General features: G+C 38.4%; 1 protein-coding gene and 1 long non-coding RNA gene across 12 annotated transcripts in view; one reads left to right on the plus strand and one right to left on the minus strand.

The window, feature by feature from the left end:
- The window catches only part of MPP7 (MAGUK p55 scaffold protein 7), a 301,509-nt gene that overhangs the window by 232,639 nt on the left and 44,184 nt on the right, over positions 1-24,686 (plus strand). For 6 of the 7 annotated variants that reach the window (XM_058681606.1, XM_058681609.1, XM_058681610.1 and 3 more), the window contains one exon: positions 8,473-8,643. The exons of the other annotated variant lie outside the window; for it this stretch is intronic. In XM_058681606.1, the coding sequence (XP_058537589.1) occupies positions 8,473-8,643 (171 nt within the window). The remainder of the gene's footprint in view (positions 1-8,472; positions 8,644-24,686) is intronic. 7 annotated transcript variants of the gene reach the window in all.
- LOC131483461 (uncharacterized) overlaps positions 21,897-24,686 on the minus strand; it is a 124,492-nt gene continuing 121,702 nt past the window's right edge. For all 5 annotated transcript variants that reach the window (XR_009247695.1, XR_009247694.1, XR_009247697.1 and 2 more), the window contains one exon: positions 21,897-22,202. This is a non-coding gene — a long non-coding RNA (uncharacterized LOC131483461). The remainder of the gene's footprint in view (positions 22,203-24,686) is intronic.

The following is a 24,686-nucleotide window of genomic DNA, read 5'->3' on the forward strand; positions in this document are numbered from 1 at the left end:
GCAGTTTTCTTGACTCTGTTGATATCAAGTAAGTGTATTCCTTTAAAAATTAGGACCTTTAGACTGGAACCTTCCTCAAATCTCTAACTTTTGAGATTCCTCTGATCAATATTCCTATTTGATGATTCAAACAATTGCACCGAGATTCTTCTTTTCCCATTCTACAAACATCTGTAAAATTGAAACAAAGCGAAAGCTCATTTATTATTAAAAACATCGGGAATACATTAATATTTGATGTTATGAGACCAAATTGGTTATATCAAAGAAGTGTAACCAAAGATTGAAACTGTCCTATTTGAAAATTATACGTGGTAACATTATAGTATTTATTTTCTTTGAACCAGAAAGGCAGATCTCACTTGTTCACATGTGTGATTTCTGGGGCTGCTACAATTGGTGGTGAGTCACCTTGACTCTGTTGGAGGGCCTTTTGTGTTCATAGACGTTCATAAAATGCCATCTAAACTGTCTTAAAATTGTATGAAAAATAATTATTAAAATGAAATATTTACATTGTAAATTCACACCAAAGTTACTTATTTATGGGAACAAAGAATGCAAGAACAATTTATGATTTTTTTTTTTTTTAATTTTTTAACATTTATTCATTTTTGAGACAGAGAGAGACAGAGCATGAATGGGGGAAGGTCAGAGAGAGAGGGAGACACAGAATCCGAAACAGGCTCCAGGCTCTGAGCTGTCAGCACAGAGCCCGACGCGGGGCTCGAACTCACAGACGGCGAGATCATGACCTGAGCCGAAGTCGGACGTCCAACCGACTGAGCCACCCAGGCGCCCCCAATTTATGATTTTTAAAACAGATTTCACATCAGTTGTATTAGTTTGGTTATAAGTTTTCAAAACTCTGCTTTTCTCTGTCTTGACCTTTGGTTCTGTCTTCTTGACCTTTGATCTTTAGTTCTCATCCTATATTATTTTTAAGAAATCATTTTCCATTATTTTTACTTCTATTGCTTTTTTAATATTTTAATTTACTGGCTGTTTCTAGCTATTGTAAATATAAAAATGTCTATTACCACAATCATTTCAAAACACAGAAGACTAGACCCTATGTCTGAGACACAGTCAAAACGGATTTTGTATTTTAGGTTGGTATGGCACACAATACATCTGTCAGTAGTGGATTTCATTTGTTTGGTTGTTCATATATTATGAACTCTGTGTTTTGTGGGCTTTTTTTGGTTCAAATTTTAAAATTTTGTGACATAGAAAATTTGAAAAACAGAATAAAAATTGTCCACAGCCCTCTCACCCTAACACAACCATTGTCTGTTGTTATGCATTTTCTTCCACGTTGTTTTATCCATACCCACTTTTATATTAGTAAAAAAGTAAAGCTCTCGTAGTATGACTGTTGTATTCTGCTCAGTTTTTTCCACTTATTATTATATCAAATGTATTTTATGGTGCTCTAAATTTTTAGAATTGTAATTTTAATGACGTCAACCTCATTTCTTTGCAAAAATGTGTAATAAACCATTCCCATACTTATGTATATGTTGGATACTTCAAGCCTTTTTTTTTTTTAATTTTGTTACTGTTGGAAATACCAGTAACATATGAAATCATAGAATTGATAGGTATAATACTTATCTATAACATGAAGCTTATTTTAATAGCAAATGATTCTTAATTTACATATGTAAGCATTAAATTTTATACTCTTTGAGTGAATGGTGTTATATAAATGTAGTGAAATGGCTTTGCCAATGACCAAGTCACATCTGCCTGAGTTTATTTTATTTATTTATTTATTTATTTTTTATTTATTTTTTTTACTTAAAAGAAGTGTCAGTGTTGAATTAGAGAACTTGCTAAAAATCTTAGTTTCTGGTCATGAGCCTGTGTTGCAAAACCCCTTAAATTACAAGTATTTGGGAATATTCCTGTGTCTCTTGGTAGACTGGGAGCTTTTGGAGGGCAGTGACACTGTTGTGTATATTTTTATATTTTACACATCATGTTGAATACAGAGACGTATCCAAAATGTATTGTTATATTTGGAAAAAATGTCTCTAACAGAAAAGAGCTTACGATTTTTAATCCCTAGAATACGCTACTGCTCCTTTATCTTTTCTTATTTACTTATTTCATAAAGTAACAGAAGGCTCATCATTTTTTCTACCGTACATCTGTGTATTTAGAGTAACTTTTCAGACTTGCTGTTTTCATCATTTAATATTTGAACCAAAGTCTTGGTGATCTTTTTTTTTTTCAAATTTTTATTTAAATTCTGGTTGGTTAACATACAGTATAATGTTAGTTTCACTTGTAGGATTTAGTGATTCATCAGTTACTTGCAAACAACACCTGGTGCTCATCACCACACATGCCCTCCTTAATACTCCTCACCCATTTAACCCATCCCCCCACCACCTCCCCTCCACCAACCGTCAGTTCTCTATAGTTAAGAGACTGTTTTATGGTTTGCCTCTCTCTTTTTTTCCCCCCTATGGTCATCTGTTTCATTTCTTTAAATTCCACATATGAGTGAAATCATATGGTGTTTGTCTTTCCCTGACGTATTAAACTAAAAGAAGAGCCACTTAAATCCATGGAGTACTTTGCCTACCTCATTGGGTTGCTGTGAGAATTAAATGGATTAATCCACATAAAGGCTTCAAGGGTGTCTGTTATCTAGTAAGTTCTCAATACATATCAACTACCACCATCATGACTTCTGTTGCTTTGGTATTGATATTATCAATAAGAGAATTCTGTAAACTCAGACCAAGAATTAATTACCTTTTTATTTTTTTTATTGTTTTCATCGTGACATAATAAGCCATCTGGTACTTCAGTACAAAGAATGTATCAACATAAAGTAGTGAAAGGATTGTTCAGTAAGTATTTTGGGGACTATTGGTTAATTACTTAGAAAAATATAAAGTTACAGCCTCACCTCACAAGCTTGATCTCATGATTACAGCTGAGTAATTCCAGATGGGATAAAAAAAAATTAAGTGTAAAGCCATGCAGCCCATTTTTTTTTAACTTAAGAAAATATAGGTGAATATTTATCAGACCCAAGGAATAGGAAAGTCCTAAAAACAGTGGGAGAAGTCACAAAAAGAAATGCACAGACTCAAATACATCAACATTTTACATTTCTTCAAAATGGAATGTTGAAAATCTTAAGTGTTTGCATCAAATTAGGGCCAAGGACTGTGACCTTAGAAGACATATGTACATGTATGTATTTATGAAGACCCCAATAAGAAAGTGATCAAAATGTGTTAACAATTTAAAGAAGAAATAAGGTGTGCAGCTGGGTGATAAACGTGAAAGAACGGTCAACTCCAATAACAGACAAGATGAAATCATACACAGGTTTTCACTTGTCAAATCACCGAAGATTTCAAAGCGAATTAGAAGTCTCTTCATGAGAGACTGGTAATATGGGTAATTGTATTTGCTGCTGGTGGAAACGTACATTGTCCTTCACTGATCTGAGAAGCATGTGGACAAGATCTATCTAGCTTCTGGCAACTTACCCTAATGGAATAATCCACAAGATGGAATAAAGGGAATGTTCAGGGATGTTTATTGCGATCTTCTTGAAATAAGGAGCAAAAAACTAGCAATTTAACTGTTTCCTTTTATAGTAAAAAAGACTTTAAACAAAGCCTCGCAATTATATGATAAGCTAACAAGTCACTGTAAATGATTTCTACTGGAAAATATTAGATAAGAAGTGTCTCCTTGCGATTAGTGGGCTGACCCGCAGCCTGCAGTTTTACTATAAAGTCACTTTCCTATTGTAGTAAAGTAGACGTGTCGTTCCTTTAAAACACACAAATCTCTAACAGCTGTGGGTAAGCTTGCTGGAAAAAGCCTGTCCATAAAAATGTTGAGCCAATTATAAATTACAAAAATGTGAAATATAAGGAAAAATATATTTTGTGTAAAACTGTGCCCTCACTCCAGAGTCCTTGTTACTGTTCCGTTTCCCTTCCTTCTTTAAAGCCAGTTCTTGCTAAGATTTGTGCGTTGACGGTGAACTGGAATTAAATAGGTCTTAGGTTTTTCAGTTACCTGAAAGAATGCTTTGCTTACTTTCAGTTTAAGTCTACATTTTTAAGTCTTCCTTTTAATTAGAGAACCACACAAAAGCTGAAGAAGAAATTGCCTCTTCCTGACACAGAGTTAACTCGCCTTTAAGCTTAGACTTAGCCCAGGTGTGCTGACACATCGCTCACTGTGTTACCCAGGTTTGAAAATTACCGTCTCCGCACTGCCTTGAATGGCACACTGAATGAGCTATGACCCCAGACTACTCACGGGGGATAGATTCTTGGAAAATAGCCTGTTTTGTTCTTTTGGTCTGAGAAACCATCACAAGCAATTACTCTGAATTTTGTACCTTTTGTCATATCCTCTGTTCCAGCTGTTTTTTACTGGTTGCTCTGGGTTGGGAATTTTTATTTTATTCTGTGTATTTATATGTGTGGATATATAACATATATAATAAAAAAAATATACACACACGCACACTGTGTGATATAAATATGGAACATAAATAGGTATCTGGCTCAGGAGAGTACATGATCATGATAAGAAGACAGAAGAGAAGGATGCTCTTTAAATTTAAATATTGTACCAGAAATAACATATATCCCTAGAGAGATTATCTGGGGGCAGGAAAAAGTGAAAGGATAGTGCATGCTAAATTTTTTCTGCTGTGTTTCTTTAAAAAGCTTTACTACTTTAATAGGGTACTTTTAATATTTAACATCTTTAAACCTGGCTTTAATTTTAATAACTATTCTTTATATTTAAATGCTGTTCTTTTATAACAGCCAATTAAAAACTTGTTAATAAGACCCTTAACTTATTTTTCCCTTTCTTGCTAGTAGACCGTGTACTGTGGGAACACAGGGAAGTATATGTTTCTGCCTTCTAGGTACTTTCAGTTAGTGGGAGACACAATCAAGTACTAATCCATAGCCAGTATATGTAGGTATTTACCATATGCTTGGTACTGGGCCAAATGCTTTACTTACTTATTTTTTAAATGTTTGTTGATTTTTGAGAGAGAGCGAGCAGGGGAGGGGCAGAGAGACAGGGGTCAGAGGATTTAAAGCGGGGTCCACACTGACAGCAGAGAGCCTGATGTGGGGCTCGAACTCATGAACCAGATCATGACCTGCGTCGAAGTTGGACGCCTAACCGACTGAGCCACCCAGGCTCCCTTGGACCAAATGCTTTATATGAATTGCTTGTTTAATCCTTAACAACCCTGTAAGGTGGATACTGTTATACTCATTTTAAAGTTGAGGAATGAGCCTTCAGGTAAGTGTTTGAAAAAGTTGGCAAATCACACAGCTGTGTCAGAGCCTGTGGTGACCCAGACCTGACCACCTGTGGTCCTCGATTTTTACCACTCAGGACTGCTGCTGCTGCTCTAATAGAATTGGCGTGACGACCTGACTGCCATTTTTCTCTTGTGAGTGTTTCGGGTCAAGACACTTAAGCTTCACAACCTGTGGGAATTCTAGTCGCTCGGTAGTTGCCACCTGGAAAACTGACGTGAATGAGGTCAGGACCGTGTCATGGTGCGCGGTCAAGTGCAGTGACGTCTGTGACGTCTGTGTGGCCAGGGAGTAAGGATGTAACAGGCCAGATGGTCTCCCAGGTTCCTTGCAGCACTGTGTCTTTGTATGCGGTGTTTGGTCCTTACGTCTGCCTCTTAGAATTTTCTCTTGTGACAGTACCAAATGTGTCCTGCTTTCTTTGTTGAAATTGACATTAAGAGAATGAAACAGGAATGAAGTAGGGCTTTGCTATTGCCTTTTAAAATTACTTGAATTTAGAAAACTTGTATCAAGCACCCTACAAGGAATGTCACCAAACTAACCCTATGGACCATGGTCCCCATCTCTGATGTCCTGAGAACCTCACACCAGAAATCTGATCACCTTCTCTCTTTGCCCCACTCTTTACTGTTTATGATGAAAGTAAAAGCTTCAGTTAATTGTAAAAACTCAGGTAAACACTTTCACTGAAATGCAGGATTCAGCTAGAATTCATGGCTCAGAAATTTTTTCAGGTTTTCACTCTTGGACTTCATTTGCTTTGGATGAAGCATTTATGTCCTACCTAGAGTCATTCCTGGGCCATAAGTTTGTTAGTGACTTGAGTAAAACCCTCCCTCCATGCAAGCAATAACCACGAAGAAGTTTCCCTTTCTACCTGCTTATCCTCTAATTGCCTTACATGAGACAAGAACCATGGGAACCTGAAATTCGAACACTCTGAAACACCAGCATCAAAGAATTAGAATAGCTGATGTGTAATTTTTGTGCTCAACCAGGAGCCATCTTCTACTGGATTCCAGAGTGAGCCAGCAGTCACAGGTGACAGCGGTGGGGGTGGGTTGGGATGGCATAACTAATTTCTGCAAATTGGTCTGAGAAGCATTGCACTAAAGCCCTGGTGGGGGTTGTAAGGATCCCTCCCACTTCTGGGGTGACGTTGTAAGGACTCAGATGTAAGGGAACCTCTTGAGACCCTTTCCCCAATATCCTGAAAAGAGACACGATAATAAACAACTTTCTATGACCCTTTATATAGAAGTTTAAATCCTGCCTGTCTGTGTGCTTTTAGAATTGACACTTTTTCTTCATCCTGGGGCCCGGTTGGCTCATTTCCCCCTGTGCTACCCTGGAATCTCATCCTTCTTTGAGAAATACCAATGTTTTATCACTTGTCCAATTTGTCTTTTTCTCTTTGCCTTGTGCCTTTGATATGAGAGCTTTGGAGTGATTAACTCTTGTCTCAAATCCTTTGTAAATCTTTTCCCTCAAATAATCCAAGTATCTCAAAATCAGAATGACTCGTGGTAGGCCACAGAAATATACTATCAGATGAAGTTGTATCTCCCGATTCTTAATAGCCTGGCTGGTTTTTTGTTAAACTGTGAACCCGTAAGGTGAGTGGTATATAACTCCATGGTTATTGATAATTGTTTTCAATACTGGCCTTTATTTTGAATCCTATTAATTTCTTAAATCCAGTGGTAATATTCTTTTTCATTATGGTTCCTAAAATTCAAGCAAAACAGTTTTAACATTCTTGCATTTTATTATAAAATACCTCTATTTAAAAATTATTTTACTAATCAAATTTGATCAATATTTTTTCAAGAGAAAAAAATATCATTTTCTAAGAGAATGTATTTCTTTACATTTAAAAATGTACTTTTTAATTTTAAAAATGTGCATTTTGCTTTGTACTATGGAGCTGATACATATATACATATATATGGATATATGTGTATATATATGTGTGTACATATGTGTGTATATATGTGTGTATGTACACATATATATGTATATATATAAATACATATACAACTATATATATTTATAAAACGTTTCAATAAGCAGAACAGTTTTCTCTTCCTCAAAGTCTGGATTTTGAGAGTTGGTTAGGTCAAGAACTGATTGCATTTCTTTCCGAATTCATACTGTTTATATGGATGCAATCATACTGTGTATGATAAACATCACTATTCTAGAAAGGAAGTAAAACCTGAGTGATGCAACAACACGAAGGGCAAGCAGAATGAAATGGGGATTGACTGAGAAAAAGAACTTTTGCCTCAGCTTTTGGAGCTCTTGGTGTGAAAAATGGTAGCAGTGAGCTGGAGAGGTCTCCTGAAGCAGACATCAAATTTATTGAAGTACTTCTAAACTTATTTTAGCAAAAGATCATGTGATCTATTGATGGGAGTACACAGTCGAGACTATGAATCTTATTTCCAAATTTCAGTAGGCTTCAAATTATAAAAACATAGACGTTCCATAGAAGAAAAAGGACCTGGTCTTGGTCATTTACTCCCCCTCCACTGGAGTCTCATAAATTTAAAGAACTTGCTCTTTGTGACTGGCTCGTTCCGTCAGCCTGATCCATGTATAGGCATATCTGACAATGAGCTGTCCCTAATTTAGTTTTCTTTTTATTCAACAATAGATGCTTGTCTGTGCAACAGGTATGTTGTTAGGTTATGCTTACAATACAAAACAAAATATTCTAGCGTTTATGAATGAACGAAGTCATCATTTATATTTGACATTTTTATAGGGCTTTTTAGCTTTTTGCTTATCAAATGTGTTCATCAGTTAATCCATGATAAATTATGATTTTCAACTTACTTTGCTTTGTATGTATGTTACTCATTGATTTCTGGAAAGAACTCTTTATGGTTTGGAACTGAATAAAATTTATAAAACTACAGAGATAAATGTTAGACGATTCTCTTATAAATTGTTTTAATGAAATTGTGAAGTATCTTTGTTTTTTTCTGTTACAAAATATACTTGTAACAGCGTTATGGTTCATAAAATCCAGCCAGATTTGAGGGTTTTTTAATTTTTGTCTTTTTGAGGTTTCTTTCTTTAGTTCTTATTACTAAAAAAATATATATGTGTATATATATTTTTGCAGCTGGTTTTAGGAGAAGTTTCCGTCTTAGTAGAAAAGATAAGAAAACAAATAAGTCCATGTATGAATGCAAGAAGAGTGACCAGTACGATACAGCTGATGTGCCTACATATGAGGAAGTGACACCCTATCGGCGGCAAACTAATGAAAAATACAGACTTGTTGTCTTGGTTGGTAAGTGTGTCTTTTGTATTAATTCTGATGAAATAAGTGAGGTGGTAAGAATTTAACATCAAAGGGCATTATTCTTGAAGATTTCAAGCCACAAATCTCATTTTGAACACCTTTTGTTTGGTCTCTAAAATGACATTTCAGTCTTTTGTACTCCTGTGACATTCGTGAGACTTAAGATGTCTATGAAGAATGGCACTGGCATTTTAGTGGGACCTCTGTAAGGGGGGATAGAAAACACATCGCAATATATAGTAAAGTAAATCAGTGTAACTAAATAATGGAAACCAATATTTGTTAATGTAACACGGTGTCTTTCACATCATTTTGAGGCAGTAGCCATGGTGGAACTTCTTATGGCACTTAGGCCTTCAGTGAAATAAACTCTTTCAGCAGAGCTCTGGAGTATTTAAAGCTGGAGAGTCAGTTCATGAAACTGCTTAAAGCAATTAATAAATATATGTGGTGATTTCCATAAACGTTGGCTGGTTTGACTCATAGTCACGTTCTAGCGTCTGTCTTATCCACCCTTCGTAGCCACACGTGCAGTCGTGACTTCCGTGTTACTCCACGCACCTCATTCTGGTTGCCATTTCTTTAAAAATTTGGTGACAGGTAATTAAGCTCCAGTGATCAAAACCAATGATTTGGGGGGGGGGGGGTGTGGATAAGAATAAAGGAGCCTGGTATCTGTTGGTAATTATTCCTTCATAAACTGAAGACGATCATGATGGGGATGAGAATAAATGGAAAAGCTAAAGAGTCACCCCTTGTATTGACACAGAGTCCTCTGAGAGGTTACAGCACATACTCTTGACGGTGGTGATGAGTGGGAAATGATGCAGTTTCTCACACCTGATGGCACTGGAAGAGATAGTCACATCATTTGCATGATTTAGAAACACTCACATACTGCAGAGTTTCCCTTATTAACAGTGTCCCCTTCTTCTAATCAATGGATATGAAAGCACCCCCCAAGCCCCACCTGGAGGAACATTCTACATCTGTTTTTATGTTTACTGTAGAGCCTGCAATACCCCAGCTTCCAGTCCCTATAGAGTTGGGCTAAGGGGAATATAAGTGCTCCCCAGTTCTAAATCCTTTTGTGCCTCATGGGGGCAACTTGGACTCCCTGCTCCTTTTCTACCCCTGTGTCCCTCCCAGCACCCATCTTAGCAGCATCTCTTCCATCCCTGTTGCATCTTCGGCTCTTTGGCCAAGGTCTGCTGCTTATCTGATGAGAGATACCTTGTGATAAAAAGGCAAAGATAGCATAATTTCCTGTTTCTCCTTAAATCTGACGACTCTCTGTAGCCAAGGAGTTACTGTTACATCTGTGCTACTTTTGGTTTCCCCAGGGGATCGAATTGAAAGAGGAAAGCAGAATAGACTTTGATCTCTTTTTCTTTCCTGTAGGTGCTAACCTCCGGGGTGAGGAAGGAAAGATAGGTGAAGATAAACTATGGGTCTGAATAGTAATGCAGGGAAGAATAAAAGTAAATCATAGTCACAAGCAACTAAAGATGCTTGATGGTTATGGAAAATAAATACTCCCTAGAATCTTCCAAAGGAAAAGAGGTTAGGGGGATGTTGGCCTCATGCATGTTAGAAGTAGCCATGCACTTTTGTTAAATGGCGCTATATACAGATGTCACAACCCTCTCTATAGTTCTTAAAGGAGGTTTCTAGTATCTTTTTTGTGGATGCCTTGAGTTTTTTTATGTAGATAATCTTGTTATCTGTGACCAGAGACAATTTTATTTCTTTGTTGTAGGTATTTTCATCTTTATTCGTGTTGTATTCTCTCTTTACTTTAGACTCTCCAGTATGATGATGAATGGGAGTAGTGAGACCATCTTTGCTTTGTTGTCAGTCTTAGGAAGAAAGTACTCAATCTTTCACCATGAAGTATGATATTAGCTGTAGGTTTTTTTTTATAGATGCCCTTTACCAGGTTAAGAAAATTCCCGTCTATTGTTAGTTTGCTAAGAGTATTTATCATGAATTGATGTTGAATTTTGTCAAATGGATTTTTTTCTGCATCTGTTGAGATGATTATATGGTTTTTCTTATTTGATCTGTTGAAATGGTGAACTGCATTGATTAGTTTTTGTGTGTTGAATGAGCTTTGCGTGATGTATTAGCCTTTTGCACAGTACTAGGTTCAATTTGCTGGTCTGTAGTTTTCTTAAATTTGTTTTCATCTGCTTTTTGTATTAAGATAATGCCACATTTATAAAATGTGTTGGGGAGTGTTTTCTCCTCTTTACTTTTCCAGGAGAGCTTGTATAGAATTACTATTATTTTCCTTTAAAATGTTTGGTAGAATTGTACAACAAAACCACATCTTGGCTTGGAGACTTTTGGGGAGGTTTTTAACTACAAATTTAATTTCTTCTTTTAAAAAGTAGGGAAGAGGACAAACGGGGAGAGGAAGAGAGCATGTGAAGAGTGCATCTTTCTACCTTTATACACACACACACACACACACACACACATACACACACACACACACACACACACACACACACACACGACTATTCAGGGTGTCTTTCTGAATGAATTTTGGCAGTTTGTGTCTTTGAAGCAATTTGTCCATTTCACCTAAATGGCCAATTATATAAGCATAAAGTTGTTCATAATATTCCCTTAATACCCTTTAACTTTCTGTAAGGTCTGTAGTAATGTCTCCACTTTCATTCTTATTATTGGTAATTTATGTCTTCACTCTTACATCCGGTATCTATTGCTGCATAACAGGTTACTACAAATTTAGTGACTTTTAAATAGTGCATACTTATTATCTGAATGTTTCTGTGGGTCAAAATTTGGAGAGTTTAGGCATGGCTTAGCTGGGTCCTCTGCTTCAGGATATCTCATAAGTCTCATAAGGCTGTGCTCAAGCCTTGCCATGAGGTAGTCTTCTCATTTGAATGCTAGACTGTTAAAGAATCTGCTTCTAAAACCATGTATGTGGTTGTTGGCAGAGTTCATAATGTGCTCTCAGTTCTTTGCCATGTGAGCCTCTGCAACATGGTAGCTTCATCAAGTTGTATTAACTGAGAAGGGAATAAGGCAAAATATTCCATGTTCTATTGGTTAGAAGCAAATAACAGGTTTTGCCCACAGTCAAGGAGAGGGAATTACACAGGTGTGGAAAACAGAAGAGTGAGGATGATTTCTGGCCTTCATACAGTCTAGGTAACTTAGCTCTTTTTCTAATTTATTGATTTTTTTATTTTTTTTATTTTTTAAAAAAAAATTTTTTTTTCAACGTTTTTTATTTTATTTTTGGGACAGAGAGAGACAGAGCATGAACGGGGGAGGGGCAGAGAGAGAGGGAGACACAGAATCGGAAACAGGCTCCAGGCTCTGAGCCATCAGCTCAGAGCCTGACGCGGGGCTCGAACTCACGGACCGCGAGATCGTGACCTGGCTGAAGTCGGCCGCTTAACCGACTGCGCCACCCAGGCGCCCCTAATTTATTGATTTTTTATAAAACCACTTGTACATTAAATTTTTTTTCCTATTTTCTAAGTTTTATTGACTTGTGCTCTTTATTATTTCCTTCCTTTGCTTACTTTGGATCCATTTAATTTTCTCTTTTTCTAGTTTCATAAAGTTGAATCCTAGACTATTGACTAGAAACACTTTTTTAAAGATTTAACTATTGTTAGGCATAAATTTATGATTTCCTTCTAAGTACTTCATACTACAAATTTTGATCTGCTGTGTTTTGATAACATACCACACAGATCAGAATATTTTCTGATTTCCTTTGTGATTTCTTTGATCCATGAGTTTAGAGTGTGTTAATTTCCAAATACTTTGGGATTATCATCTTTCTGTTATTGATTTCTTGTTTAATTTCACTACGGTCAGATAGTACGCTTTCTATGATATCAGTTCTTTTAAGTTTATCAGATTTTGGCGGGGAAGGGGTACCCAGGATATGGTCCATGTCATCTGGTGTTCTGTGTGCACTTAAAAAGAATGTGGATTCTGCCATTGTTGGACAGAGTGATCAATACATGTTATTTAAGTCAAGTTGGTTGATAGTATTATTCAGGTCTTTTATATCCTTACTGATTTTTTGTCTACTTGTTCTGTTAGTTGTTGGGAAAGGAGTGTTAAATTCTCTTTAATTGTAGATTTGTCTATTTCTCTTCACATCAGTCAGCTTGTACTTAAGATATTTAGAAGCTCTGTTGTCAAGTGTACACACATTTAGGAGTGTTATGTTTTCTTAATGATTTGGCCTTTTTATTATGTAATTTCTTGAAGTCTGCCTTGTATGATATGTAATAGCCACTCAAGTTTTCCTTTGCTTATTGCTTGCATAGTGTATCTTTCCCCATCCTTTTATTTTAACCCACCTGTGTATTTATTATTAAAGTGGATTTGTTGGTTTGTTTTTTATAGATAGCATAGTCTTGGGTGTTGCTGTAGTTATCCAGTCTCATAATCTATATCTTTAATTGGTATGTTTGGACCATTTATATTTAATATAAACTATTGATATGGTTCAGTGCAGCTCTGTTATTTTCATTTTAGGTCTATTTGTTTTCTGTTTATCCCTTTGTATTTTGTTTATTTCTCTGTTCCCCTTTTCTGACTTCTTTTGGGTTTTTTGACTTATTTGATTTTAATATATCTGATGACTTTTTTGCTTTATTTTTGTGTGTAATTATTCTCTAGTTACTTTTGAGGTGTTTTTTTTTTATCTTTGATTTTAAGCAGTTGGATTATGATGTATCTATATGTGCTTTATTTTTAGTTTAATGTGCCTGAGTTTACCAAACATCTGAAATCTATAAATTTATGACTTTGACAAAATTTTGGCCATTATTTTTTCAAAGATTTTTTTTTTCTTTTTGTCCTGACCTCTTTCCCCTCTACTTCTGGGACTGTGATAGGACATGTGTTGGACCCTTTAGTATTATCTCACAGTTTCCTGATGCTGTAATTATTATTATTTTTTTTAGTGTTTCTGTTTTTCAGATATGACCATTTCTTTTGATTAGGCTTCAAAATCTCTGGCTCTATCCTTATTATCACTGTTTTGCTATTTAGCCCACTGACCAAATAAATTTCTTTCAGACACTGTGATTTTTTTTTTTTTCAATTGTGAAATTACCAATTCTTTTTCATAGCTTTTGCTTATCTGGTAAGAACTTTATTTTTACATTCATTTCAAGTGTGTTTACTTTAGACTCATGATGGTTACTTAACATAGCATCTTTATTGTTTTGGATAATTCCGGCATCAGGCTCATCTTGTGGTTGGCATCTGTAAATTGTTTTTGTTTTTGTTTTGTTTTGTTTTTGCAAATCATCATCTTTGTGCATCAGATTACTTTTGTTCTGTATCCTGGACATTTTTAACATGATTTTGTATAGACTTTGGATCTTATTATATCCCTCTGGAAAATGTTAAATTTTTTAGCAGGCTATCAGCCTGGTTAGGCTTAGTCTGTTTGCCTCAGTTCAGTTTTCAAGGCTTTGTTATGCTGCTTTGGGTCTGTTCCTTGCATGTGACACTTGTGTTAGCCAGAGACTTACGCCACGGTTTAAATCTTAGTTGTGCTGCTTTGGGTTCATCTCACTCATGCACAGCTTAAGGAGGGGTAAGCCCACAACTTTTGTGGGGTCTTAGCTATTCAGTCCACTGCCCCTTGGACAGCTCTGAGATGGAGACTCATCCTCTGGACAAAGTCCAAGAACAGATGGAAAAATAAAAAGGGAAACTTTTCACCTTGGGGTGGGGGGGGAGGGGTCACCTCTCCAGATTTGATATCCTTCTAAATTCTTCCTGCTTTTGTTTGCTTTTCAGTCTTCAGGTTGTTGCTTTTTTGTGTGCTGTCCAGGGGTTTTAATTGTGATCAGTGCAAGAGATAGCTTGTAGAATGCTTACCTCACCAGAGTGGAGCTTGAACTCTCCAAGCTGTAAACTGTCACAGATGCAATTTGCCTCTCCTCACCGGCATGCCTTGATCAGCCTCCTCAGAATTGAGTGATACTACTCTAACTTTCAAGTCTCCTCCTCAAAGTTTTAAACGGTAAACGGTTATCAGGACAGAATACCACAGCACCATCTGGACTACCTTTTGCTAAAGTTATTCTCCCGGAAATATGTTATCACAACATTCCACTGTCCGCTCCAAGTCACAGAATGATCTAAGGTATTTTGGCTGCTGCTTTACATAAATGCTAGTTGTCTAGGTCCACAATCATTGAACTAAAATTCATCTGGCTGAAATCTTCAGTGGAGAGGTTAGTTTAATTGTATGCAGTTAAGTTGCCCTAAATCCCCTTTGCCCATTGATCTTTGGGTTCCTGGCACCTGATTCTGAATTCCGTGTGGACTCTGTCCTGTGGGCCTCATGCCTTACTTCCTGACAGACAAACTGCTTGCTCTTCTCACTGCATTTTTACATTCCCAGCAGGATCCTATAGTCCTTTTTTTTTTTTTTTTAAGCCCTATGATGTCACTCATGCTGCAGTGACTGTTCTTTCTCTGTCTCTTGCTTGGAATTCCTTAAGTTTCTGAGGCTTGCTTCTCAGAGGAGATGTCCCCTTTATCTCCCAACAGGAGGCTTGCCCTCAAGATAGTCCTAAACTTGAGATGCGAAATGTTGACACTTCCAAGTGGTACAGCCAGTGAAGATTCACAGTTCCTTTGCTATGTGCTTCTCCCCTGCTCGCGTTTCTTCACTCTTTGGTGTTTTCCTGCCTTGAGTAAATAATTAATTGCATTACTTCAATGACAACCAAATATCCATTTTTAGTACTTAGATTTCTCTACTATTAAAATCTATAATGTTTCATTATCCTCTCCTGTTCCTAACTGCTTTCAAACAGTCCCAACTGAGTTTTTAAATTTTATCTTTTTTCAAGTGGGTCCTATCCTGTACAATAACAGTAACCAATATGTTGTGTGCCAGGCATTGAGCTAAGGGCTATGCATGTATTATTTTATCCAGTCCTCACTATGACTATGAGGTAAATATTTGTATAATCCCCGCAGAAGAAGAAACTGAAGCACAAAGAGGAGAAGTTACTTTGCCCAAGATCACACAGCTACTAAGTTGTAGAGCTGATTCATACCTAAATAATTCAAGACCAGAGCCTTCTGTAATGGGAGCCTAAGGGTACAAGAGCACCCAGCTCCAGGGATCCCAAACAGACTAGATTTGGCCACTCACTAATGATGAAATCCAGAGGCAGAGAGACAAGTGGAGGTGAAACAAGAAAGGAATTTATCTCAGGGAGGCCAGCACTGGGAAGACAGTGAACTAACATCTCAAAGACTGTCTCCAAAGTGCTGAGAATACTTCTAGGTTTATGTAAGAAAAATGTGGGACACAGGTTGGTGGGTACATGCCAGTAGGCAGTAAAGATCAAGTTGATCATTATCTTGTTTTAAAGATAGGTCAAAATGGAGGTAAAATCCTCTTTCAGATCCCCACTGTCAAAGCACCATTCCATTTCTATGGAGGGAAAAGGGACAGTGGTCCTTTCTTCTGTAGCTACTTCCTGATGACCAGAGAATGACCTAGGGATTTTGGAATGGAAGACTTTGACAGGGTGGGAGAATTTTGCTTCCTGAGTCTCTCCTGAAATACATAATAAGGTACCTCCATGCTGGTATGGATAGCCCAGGCTCCTGCTTGACAAATACAAAAAGTCAAACAACAACCAAAAAGAAAAAGGACACGAAGTCTAGCAGTGCTTATAGCAGGGTATATTACCATTTGGAAAGATTTAAAGTTAGTTGGCTGCCAAAAGGATCTAGAGTCAGAGCATCTACAGCAATTATGTGTTTATTTAAATCTTTCATGGCTTCAGACACATTCTTTGAGCAATTTGGAATATATATACAACATTCTGGTTTTTTTTTTTTTAATTTTTTTTTCAACGTTTTTAATTTATTTTTGGGACAGAGAGAGACAGAGCATGAACGGGGGAGGGGCAGAGAGAGAGGGAGACACAGAATCGGAAACAGGCTCCAGGCTCCGAGCTGTCAGCACAGAGCCCGACGCGGGGCTCAAACTCACGGACCGCGAGATCGTGACCTGGCTGAAGTCGGCCGCTTAACCGACTGCGCCACCCAGGCGCCCCTACAACATTCTGTTTTAATAAGAGCACAGGTTCCTCCTTGGGCTGAAGTCAGAATATCAAGGGCCATCTGGTTTTGAAGGACTACTTTTTGAATTTGTGGTTTTATCATTTAGGAGGGTGACATTGTGCCGAGTTTGATTAAAGATGGCCACTGTGTGCTTGGCTAAACCTCTACTTGTAGTTCTACATCGACAAAAGTGACTTCTAGGACACATACATATGGCTAAGGGATAAAGTAATCAATAAGCCCTCTTTGCCCAATATCTACCTTTAACAGTATCCCAATTATGAGCAATCACTGGTAAGTAGCAGACATTCTGGGAGATACGAGCATCCACAAGTGCATTGTCCAGTCCCATCATAAGGAAGGGAGTGCCTTACTTCCACAAGTCTGTAGTTAACCACAGGGAGTAGGGTATGCTCTGGCTTTTGAGGAGCTATTTTGCCATCCCAGCCACATAGAATCGGTCAGGGTAATAGTTGAGTTACACAGTTGTTGGGGAATCCATCTCATTGTCTGGCTGTTGAAATAATCATATGCCTACGGGGATCTTTTTATTATCCCCACAGAGTAAAAGCATAAAGACTATCTATACATGAGCTGTTGTGGCACTTTCCCTGAAGTTTACTTCGAGTTGTCTAGCTTAGGCAAACAACAAACATTCAAAGACAGCCAAACTAGAATCTAACATCTACAAAGGTATGTTATTGAAACACAATATTTCTCTCTAAAATCACCTCATCTACATCAAAGATAGCCAAATGAAGACTAATTTGTTTGTAAAGCAAGTCCAGTTTTAATAAAGCTGACCTAAGTATTTATATAAGCACAGCAAGAATAGTGATTGACCATTATAAGTTCTTACAAATCTACTTTGCTGGAACTTTTTGTAAGGAATTTCAGATTGAACTTTTAATAGCCTCTCAAGACCAGAAGCCAAGCCAAATACTTGCCATCGGATTTGCCTGCAGAACCTGTAGATTTGGGTGAATTCTTCTTGAGTTCCCCCAAATATCCTGAGGTTTCTGCACCTGCCAGGAAGTGACATTCTTTACTCACCTGGTAAGGCAGCTGGGAACTCTGTCAGCAAGGAATCATGCCAGCATTCCCAAGGGGCTTTGTTGGCTTCACAAAGTCCACCTTAGTTCCTCAAAGCTGTCTGGTCATATCTAAGTCTATGCATGTCTCTGTCAAATATGACATTCCAGTCAAAGACTTGGTGTAATATAACCAATGTTTCCAGTGGTGTCTTATTACAAGGAGAACAGATTCTTCTTGAACTTATGCAAATAATTATAACTGCCATGAAAGAAAGAACACTTACTGAGAGGTTTTGAATTCTGGAGGGATCAAGTAGGGAGAAAAGATGAATGCTCCAGTTTGTTCACAAAAGAATACTTTATATTTCTACAAGTTATAGATATCTTAAGAGAAAGTTTTCTTAAATCTGGAAGAGCAAACATTAGAGAACTGGCAGTGTTTCAAGTAAGAATAAAAAAACTATAATCAATTTCCTCAATTCATTCAATCCCATGTTACTAATTTCTTTTGTTTGAATGCAGTTTTTCCATCAGTTCCAGAAATTCTTACAGTTTTAGGATGTTAAAGATACCAGAAACCTGTATTTGTCAAAAGTCTTCTCCATGAATCTCCTAAAAGATGAAATACACATTGCAAGGCCTTCAGAACAGTACCTGTAAATTCCAAAAGACTCAAAAATGGACATGGTTAAAGATCTGATCAGAGTTCATTATAATGCAGTTGGCAAGGAAATCCAGTTATTTCTGTGACAACATTTCAGTAATTAGAAATGTCAAATAATGACCTTATACCTGGGTATACTGAAACTTAGGGATTTCATATAATTTCTAAAACAGTTATAGCATTTACCCATACGATATAACCTAAGAAAGTGTATCATTTGTTTGACAGTGGTTCCCATCTGACTTAACATACCATGTCACTTAACAAGCCTAATTAGTCAAAAAGATTTTGGTTAGAATTTGAATCTTGGGAAGTTTCTTAAAAATCTCAAAGTTTTAAAGCACATACCAAAATAGGATTACAGGTCATTATAAAACAATATTGAGTTATCTGTTTAACCAAGGTGGCAATAGAAAGGTGATATAGCTATTCGCAAAACTTAGCTCCTTTAATATTGAGAATCTTTAAGTATTCAAAGACCTAAAAGGAAAAAATATAGAAACTTTGTTTTTCTGAGATTAAGAAGGAAAACAGACGCGCCTGGATGGCTCAGTCAGTTAAGCGTCTGACTCTTGGTTTTTGGCTCAGGTCATGATCTCATGGTTCATGAGTTCAAGACCCACGTCGGGCTGACAGCTTGGGGCCTGCTTGGGATTCTCTCTCCCTCTCTCTCTCTGCCCCTCCTTCCCTCTCCCTCCCTCCCTGCCTCCCTCCCTCCCTCTCTCTCAGAATAAATAAATAAATAAACTTAAAGGAAAAAAACAACAGCTTCATTTACAATCTTTTATAAGAGCTGACTTACAAATCCAAGAAAACTTTATCTTTTTAACAGATAGGCTCTTACACACTCTTACACAGGTGTACTTTTAAAACTCATTCCTGTCTTAGTCCTGACCATGCATAAAATTCTTTTCCAAAGATTCCCCTTCACAAACATCCTACAGCTTTGTTTTTCATTCAGATTTTGTCCTAAGCCTTTTCTAAATAACCATTTCCATTGTAGGACAAAATTACTTTCTTTTTCCTCAACAAAAATGTAGTTCTCATTCTTTGTACCTTTCTTATCAAAAATACATCATATTTTCCTGGCATACAGAGTTGCTGCCCTTACTTCTAACAGTCTCAATTACATTTATCAGAATTTGTAATGCTTAGAAATCTTAATTTCTAGTAAAAACTAGGTAGTAAGCAGTTGTGAACTATTACATCAGAATTCTTCAGATTGGAAACTTATGAAACATTTCATAATTTCTAGAAACATGTGTTTTTCCATAATACAATCTTGTGACTAAGCATAAAATTCTTTACTAGCAGACCCAAAATTTTTTTTAATTTTTTTTTTTTTTGAGAGAGAGACAGAGCATGAGTGGGGGAGGGGCAGAGAGAGAGGGAGACACAGAATCCGAAGCAGGCTCCAGACTCTGAGCTGTCAGCACAGAGCCCAGCGTGGGGCTGGAACCCACAAACCGTGAGATCATGACCCAAGCCAAAGTCAGACACTCAGCCGACTGAGTCACCCAGGCGCCCCCAGACCCAAATTTATCTTCAGTTTCTCTGCAGTAAGAAACCAAAAGCTGATAAATGTATGTTTTGTAACTGTTTCAGTGTTTTATCTTGTTTGGAAAAGACATCCAGTGGATTCAAACCAATATATCATTTAGCCTAGCGAAACTTCAAAGATTTAGGTTACCAAAGGTTCTAAAAGCTGTATACTTTTTTTTTTTAATTTAACCTACTTGCTCTTAACAATTACCCATGAAACCTTCATGAGACAGATCAAATTAACCATCATTTTAAGTCCTCTTTTTGCTGACAAATTGCAACAGAGATAACATGAACTTATGTGACCTTTAGTACACCTTGGTAGGATAAAAAGTTTATATTAAATGCTGGTAACGCTAAAGATGTGTCTATTTTCATTAAACCGACAACCTTGAATTAGCTTTAGTACCGAATATGTTGCACCCCTGACCACTAAAAGGTCAACCAGTTTGTTCCCTACTGTCAGTTTTACCTGGGGCTCCTGTGGGGAAATTTGAAGTGGGCAGTTTAAGTCCAGGGGAGCCCCCTGGACCCCTTCATGTTGACTTGGGAGGTGCTTCCATTTGAACCTCACAAGGAGGCAGCTCAACAGCCTGGGGTGCTTTTTGCTCCTCGATACTGAGGGGGGGGAGGAGCAGGAGCCAGGGGCACCAGAGGGACCGAGGATGGTGTAAGAAGAGCCAGCCGCACGAGCTGCACGGGTGATGCTGCAGAAACAGCAGGGGGACGTAGAGGCAGACGTGTACGGGTGCCACGGGCAAGGCCGAGGTGAATTTCAAGTTCGGACTAACATTCCTTGATCTCCACGTCCTTTCTCTCCCTCCTGCGTGACAGCCTTTTTCTCAGGTTGCTCCATTTATTCACAATATGTCCTAATGGACTTCCTTTGGGAACAGAAGGAATATTTTCCATCTTCCTAGGCAAAAGTTCAGAAAGAACACAGAAGAAACAAAACTACAACTACATGAAGCCCAGAGTACCTCTGTTAGCATTCGTGCTTACCCCAAAGTGGGGGCGGGGGCAATTCACTGACTGAACCACATGGTTTCCTAGACAAGCTAGGAGGTCCAAACCGAAACCCCCTTGGAGGCAACTGAATGTGAGGAAGGAATCCAAGAGCCATTCAGTTGTCATCTTTCCTCTGAGCTTAACCTCTACATATGCTAGGTGGTGTTACAGTGAAAATTCATTTACTTCTTAGTCCTAGGTTTACAACTAAAAGGAGCCCAGTCAGCCAGTATTCTCCCTAGGGAGGAGCTTTGGGAGGGGATAGAGTTAGCATTCCCCATCTTGTACACATACATTACACAGAAACTCCAACAGAGATCTCTCCCAAATGCGTACCCTTGCTTCCTGTTTACCTCTCATCCATTCCTTTTTCCAATGGTACCTTCACAAATTACAGTGGCCCCTGCCACAGCCTGAGCTAATAGGTTATAAAAACCTGAAACATATGGTTCAAAAGAAGCCAACATCATGGGAGGGGGACTTACCAGGAGTCAAATCTTTGGGGGCCCTCTACTACTAATTTGTTTATGTTTCACCAAACGCTGTTAATAAGGCAGCTGATGCCACTCCAGGAAAAGCAAGAAAGTCCTCAAAATGAAACTGGTTTTGGCAGCTGCAAATACTTTCTGTTATCCCTGCCAGGGACATCTGTCACATCCACTAGCTCAGGAAAGGGACCAGTGAGCCCTGGTGCACTGCTGTGGCCAACTGCTCTGTCCCTGGGAGTCTCAATGGGGCTGGACAAATCAGAAGTACAGCTCCTGCCTGCTTCACCAGAACTATAGCCCTGGGGTGCAGGGGTGCGACAGCACCTGGCTCCGGGGGGCCCGAACAGACCAGGTTCAGCTACTCCTGACAAAATCCATAGGCAGAGAGACCAGTAGTGGTGAAACCAGAAGGAAATTTATTTCAGTGAGGCCAGCAGTGGGAAGACCACGGACTTGCATCTCAAAGACCGTCTCCAAGGTGCTGAAAATACTCATAGGTTTATATAAGGAAGATGTGAGACACAGGTCGGTGTGTACATGCAGGTGGGCAGTGAAGGTCAGGTCATGTCATCATTGTCTTGGGGCCAGTCTTGCCGGGTCTTCTGGGCTGGGGGCAGTCCTTATGCCTGAGGGGGTAGTTTGGGTTCCCATCACAGGATGCTTTGCCCTTGAGGCCCTTTGTCTGAGTTAAGAGAGAAGCTGGAAAGAACTTAATTAGTTAGAAAGTACAGACTAAGGTCAAAGTGGAGGTCATTAAAATCCTCTTTTATTTCTTTCTTAACTCACTGTGGAATATTGCTTCCAATCTGTAAAATCAGGGCTGTACTGACACCATTGGCTGGATCTAAATATCTTACTTTTCTTTTCTCTTCTTTGATTTAGGGCCCTAATCATTCATTTTGCTAGCAGATACCTCCATATTTTGTGAAAGTTTAGGCCTGAATCTACCAAAAGAGAGCACCGTTCACATAAATCCTGCTCACCTTCAGGGCCTCAAGCTGGAGATTTCTTCCTGAGGCCTCCCTGGGTCAGGTCAGCTGGCCGTGCAGGCATAGCCCCATTGTACATAGCATGACTTCTCACCTTCCCCCTCCTTAACATTTGTCAACTATTCCCAAAGTATCCTGGGCTGATTTTCCTGGCCTTTCCCCCTCAGATCCGTTCACATGCTCAGGGAAAGGCTCAGGGCTTGATCTTCCTGGCTGCTTGGCCTTCACATTTCAGAGACTGCCTCTCAGGAGACTTTTGATGGTACAGACAGAAGCAGTCTCAGAATATTCAGAGGGAGGAGCCCTTCCTCTCCCGTTGGCCTTCAGCCCCTTCTCCAAGGCGTCTCAAATCTTAACACCATTCCATTCATCTGGGGATTTTGTTCAGACGTAGTGTCTGACCGGTAGCCTGAGAGGCAAGGCCAGAGATTCTGCCTTTCTAGCAAGTTCCCAGATGCTGTTGCTGTTGCCGCAGGCCCAGCTTGAGCAGGCAGTAAATTTTGCTTTTTACCTTTTGCCACTGGTTATAATGCAGATGTAGTGAGGTACCCATGCTCTGCACACTGGGGGAAAGCCTTGTTGCTGTGTTTGAATCAGTTCAGTTTCCATCACCCGATTTTGTTAGCCATTGTGAACTGGTTGCAATTTATTTTGATTTTCTACTTACCACATGTCAGTTTTGTGCTTTGTCATCCATGTGTTAAATGGTGGTTTTAGTATTTTTTTAGGTTTATTTTGAGAGAAGGAGAGATCACAGGTGGAGCAGAGAGAGAGGGAGAGAGAAAATCCAAAGCAGGCTTCATGCTGCCAGATGTGGGACTCAGACCCACGAACGGTGAGATCATGACCTGAGTGGAAACCAAGAATCAGGTGCTTAACCAGACTGAGCCACCCAGGTGCCCCTGTAATGCTGGTTTTAAAACTTTTGGTTTTTATCTTAATCTGCTGTTCAGGATTTTGCACATTGATATTTTAGGTTTGGTTTGTCTGTTGTGATCAACTGATTCACTATTATTTTTAATATTTTTATTTTTATTTTATATTTTAATATTATTTTTAATATTTTTATTATCCACTTTATTCTGAAATTCTTATAGGAAAATATAATGCTATTGGAAATTCTTTAGCTCCTAACACTTCATTTCCCTATGTTGGAGCAATTGCTGATATACTCTACTTTATATCACATACTTGTACGTACATGTACATGTATATATATGTACTTTATATCACGTACTTGTACGTATATGTATATATATGTACTTTATATCCTACCCCTACCCTTGCTGTGGCCTTCTGTGGAGCATGACATTTCATAGTGGGATCCAGTGACAGCCAGGGTCACTTTTGTAACTGTCCTTCAAAGTGTTGTTTCCTTTTACTCCCCTTTTTCTGTGTGGCCATTGCTCAGAAAATTTTCCTGCGTGTATGTATGGCACATCTGAAGTATCCGAAGTTTAGTGTTTATTGTGGGTAGCATAAATGGCCATAACCTCTGGGGAAAGACGGGCTACATTCTAATCTATTCTGCTCTTTGGTAGCCATGGGATACCTGAACATTTCAGATTTGCTGTGGGCTTCAGTTTCTTCATCTGAAAAAGGAGGATAATAAGAGCACCTACTTTCTAGGTTTGTTAGAGGGTTAAATGAAATGACATTTGCAAATACTTAGACCAATTCCTGGCACCTAGGAAGGTTTTAATAAAAAGTAGCTCTTCCATCTTGTCTAAAAACAAAATTGGTCTCAAAGATGTTATTGGCTTTATTCGGTGATTCATGGATTGGGCAACATCTCATCTAGCAGATAGAAAGGAACTCCAAAGAGCAGTACAAAATGAAAGACTTTTGTAGGCAGAAGGAGGTGGGAAAAGTTTACTGGCGCAGAGTGGATTGTTTGAGGCAAGGTCACCTTCCTTTAGGGGACTGCAGGGATCTATTAGGCGGGTAGTGCTGACCAGGGTATTTCCAGATCAACCGGGTTAAGAGTCCACTCCTAGAAGAGGTCAAAACTAATTAAGTTAGGTATTATGTTTTGGTTTGGCGACATGGGCTTAGCAACAAGTGACTCCATCTGGGACCTGTTGTCTTTTTTTTTTTTTCTTTCTTTTCTTTCTTTTTCTTTTCTTTCTTTCCTTCCTTCCTTCCTTCCTTCCTTCCTTCCTTCCTTCCTTCCTTCCTTCCTTCCTTCCTTCCT

The sequence above is a fragment of the Neofelis nebulosa genome, chromosome 8, assembly GCF_028018385.1.
Source record: "Neofelis nebulosa isolate mNeoNeb1 chromosome 8, mNeoNeb1.pri, whole genome shotgun sequence".
NCBI classification, from domain to species: domain Eukaryota; kingdom Metazoa; phylum Chordata; class Mammalia; order Carnivora; family Felidae; genus Neofelis; species Neofelis nebulosa.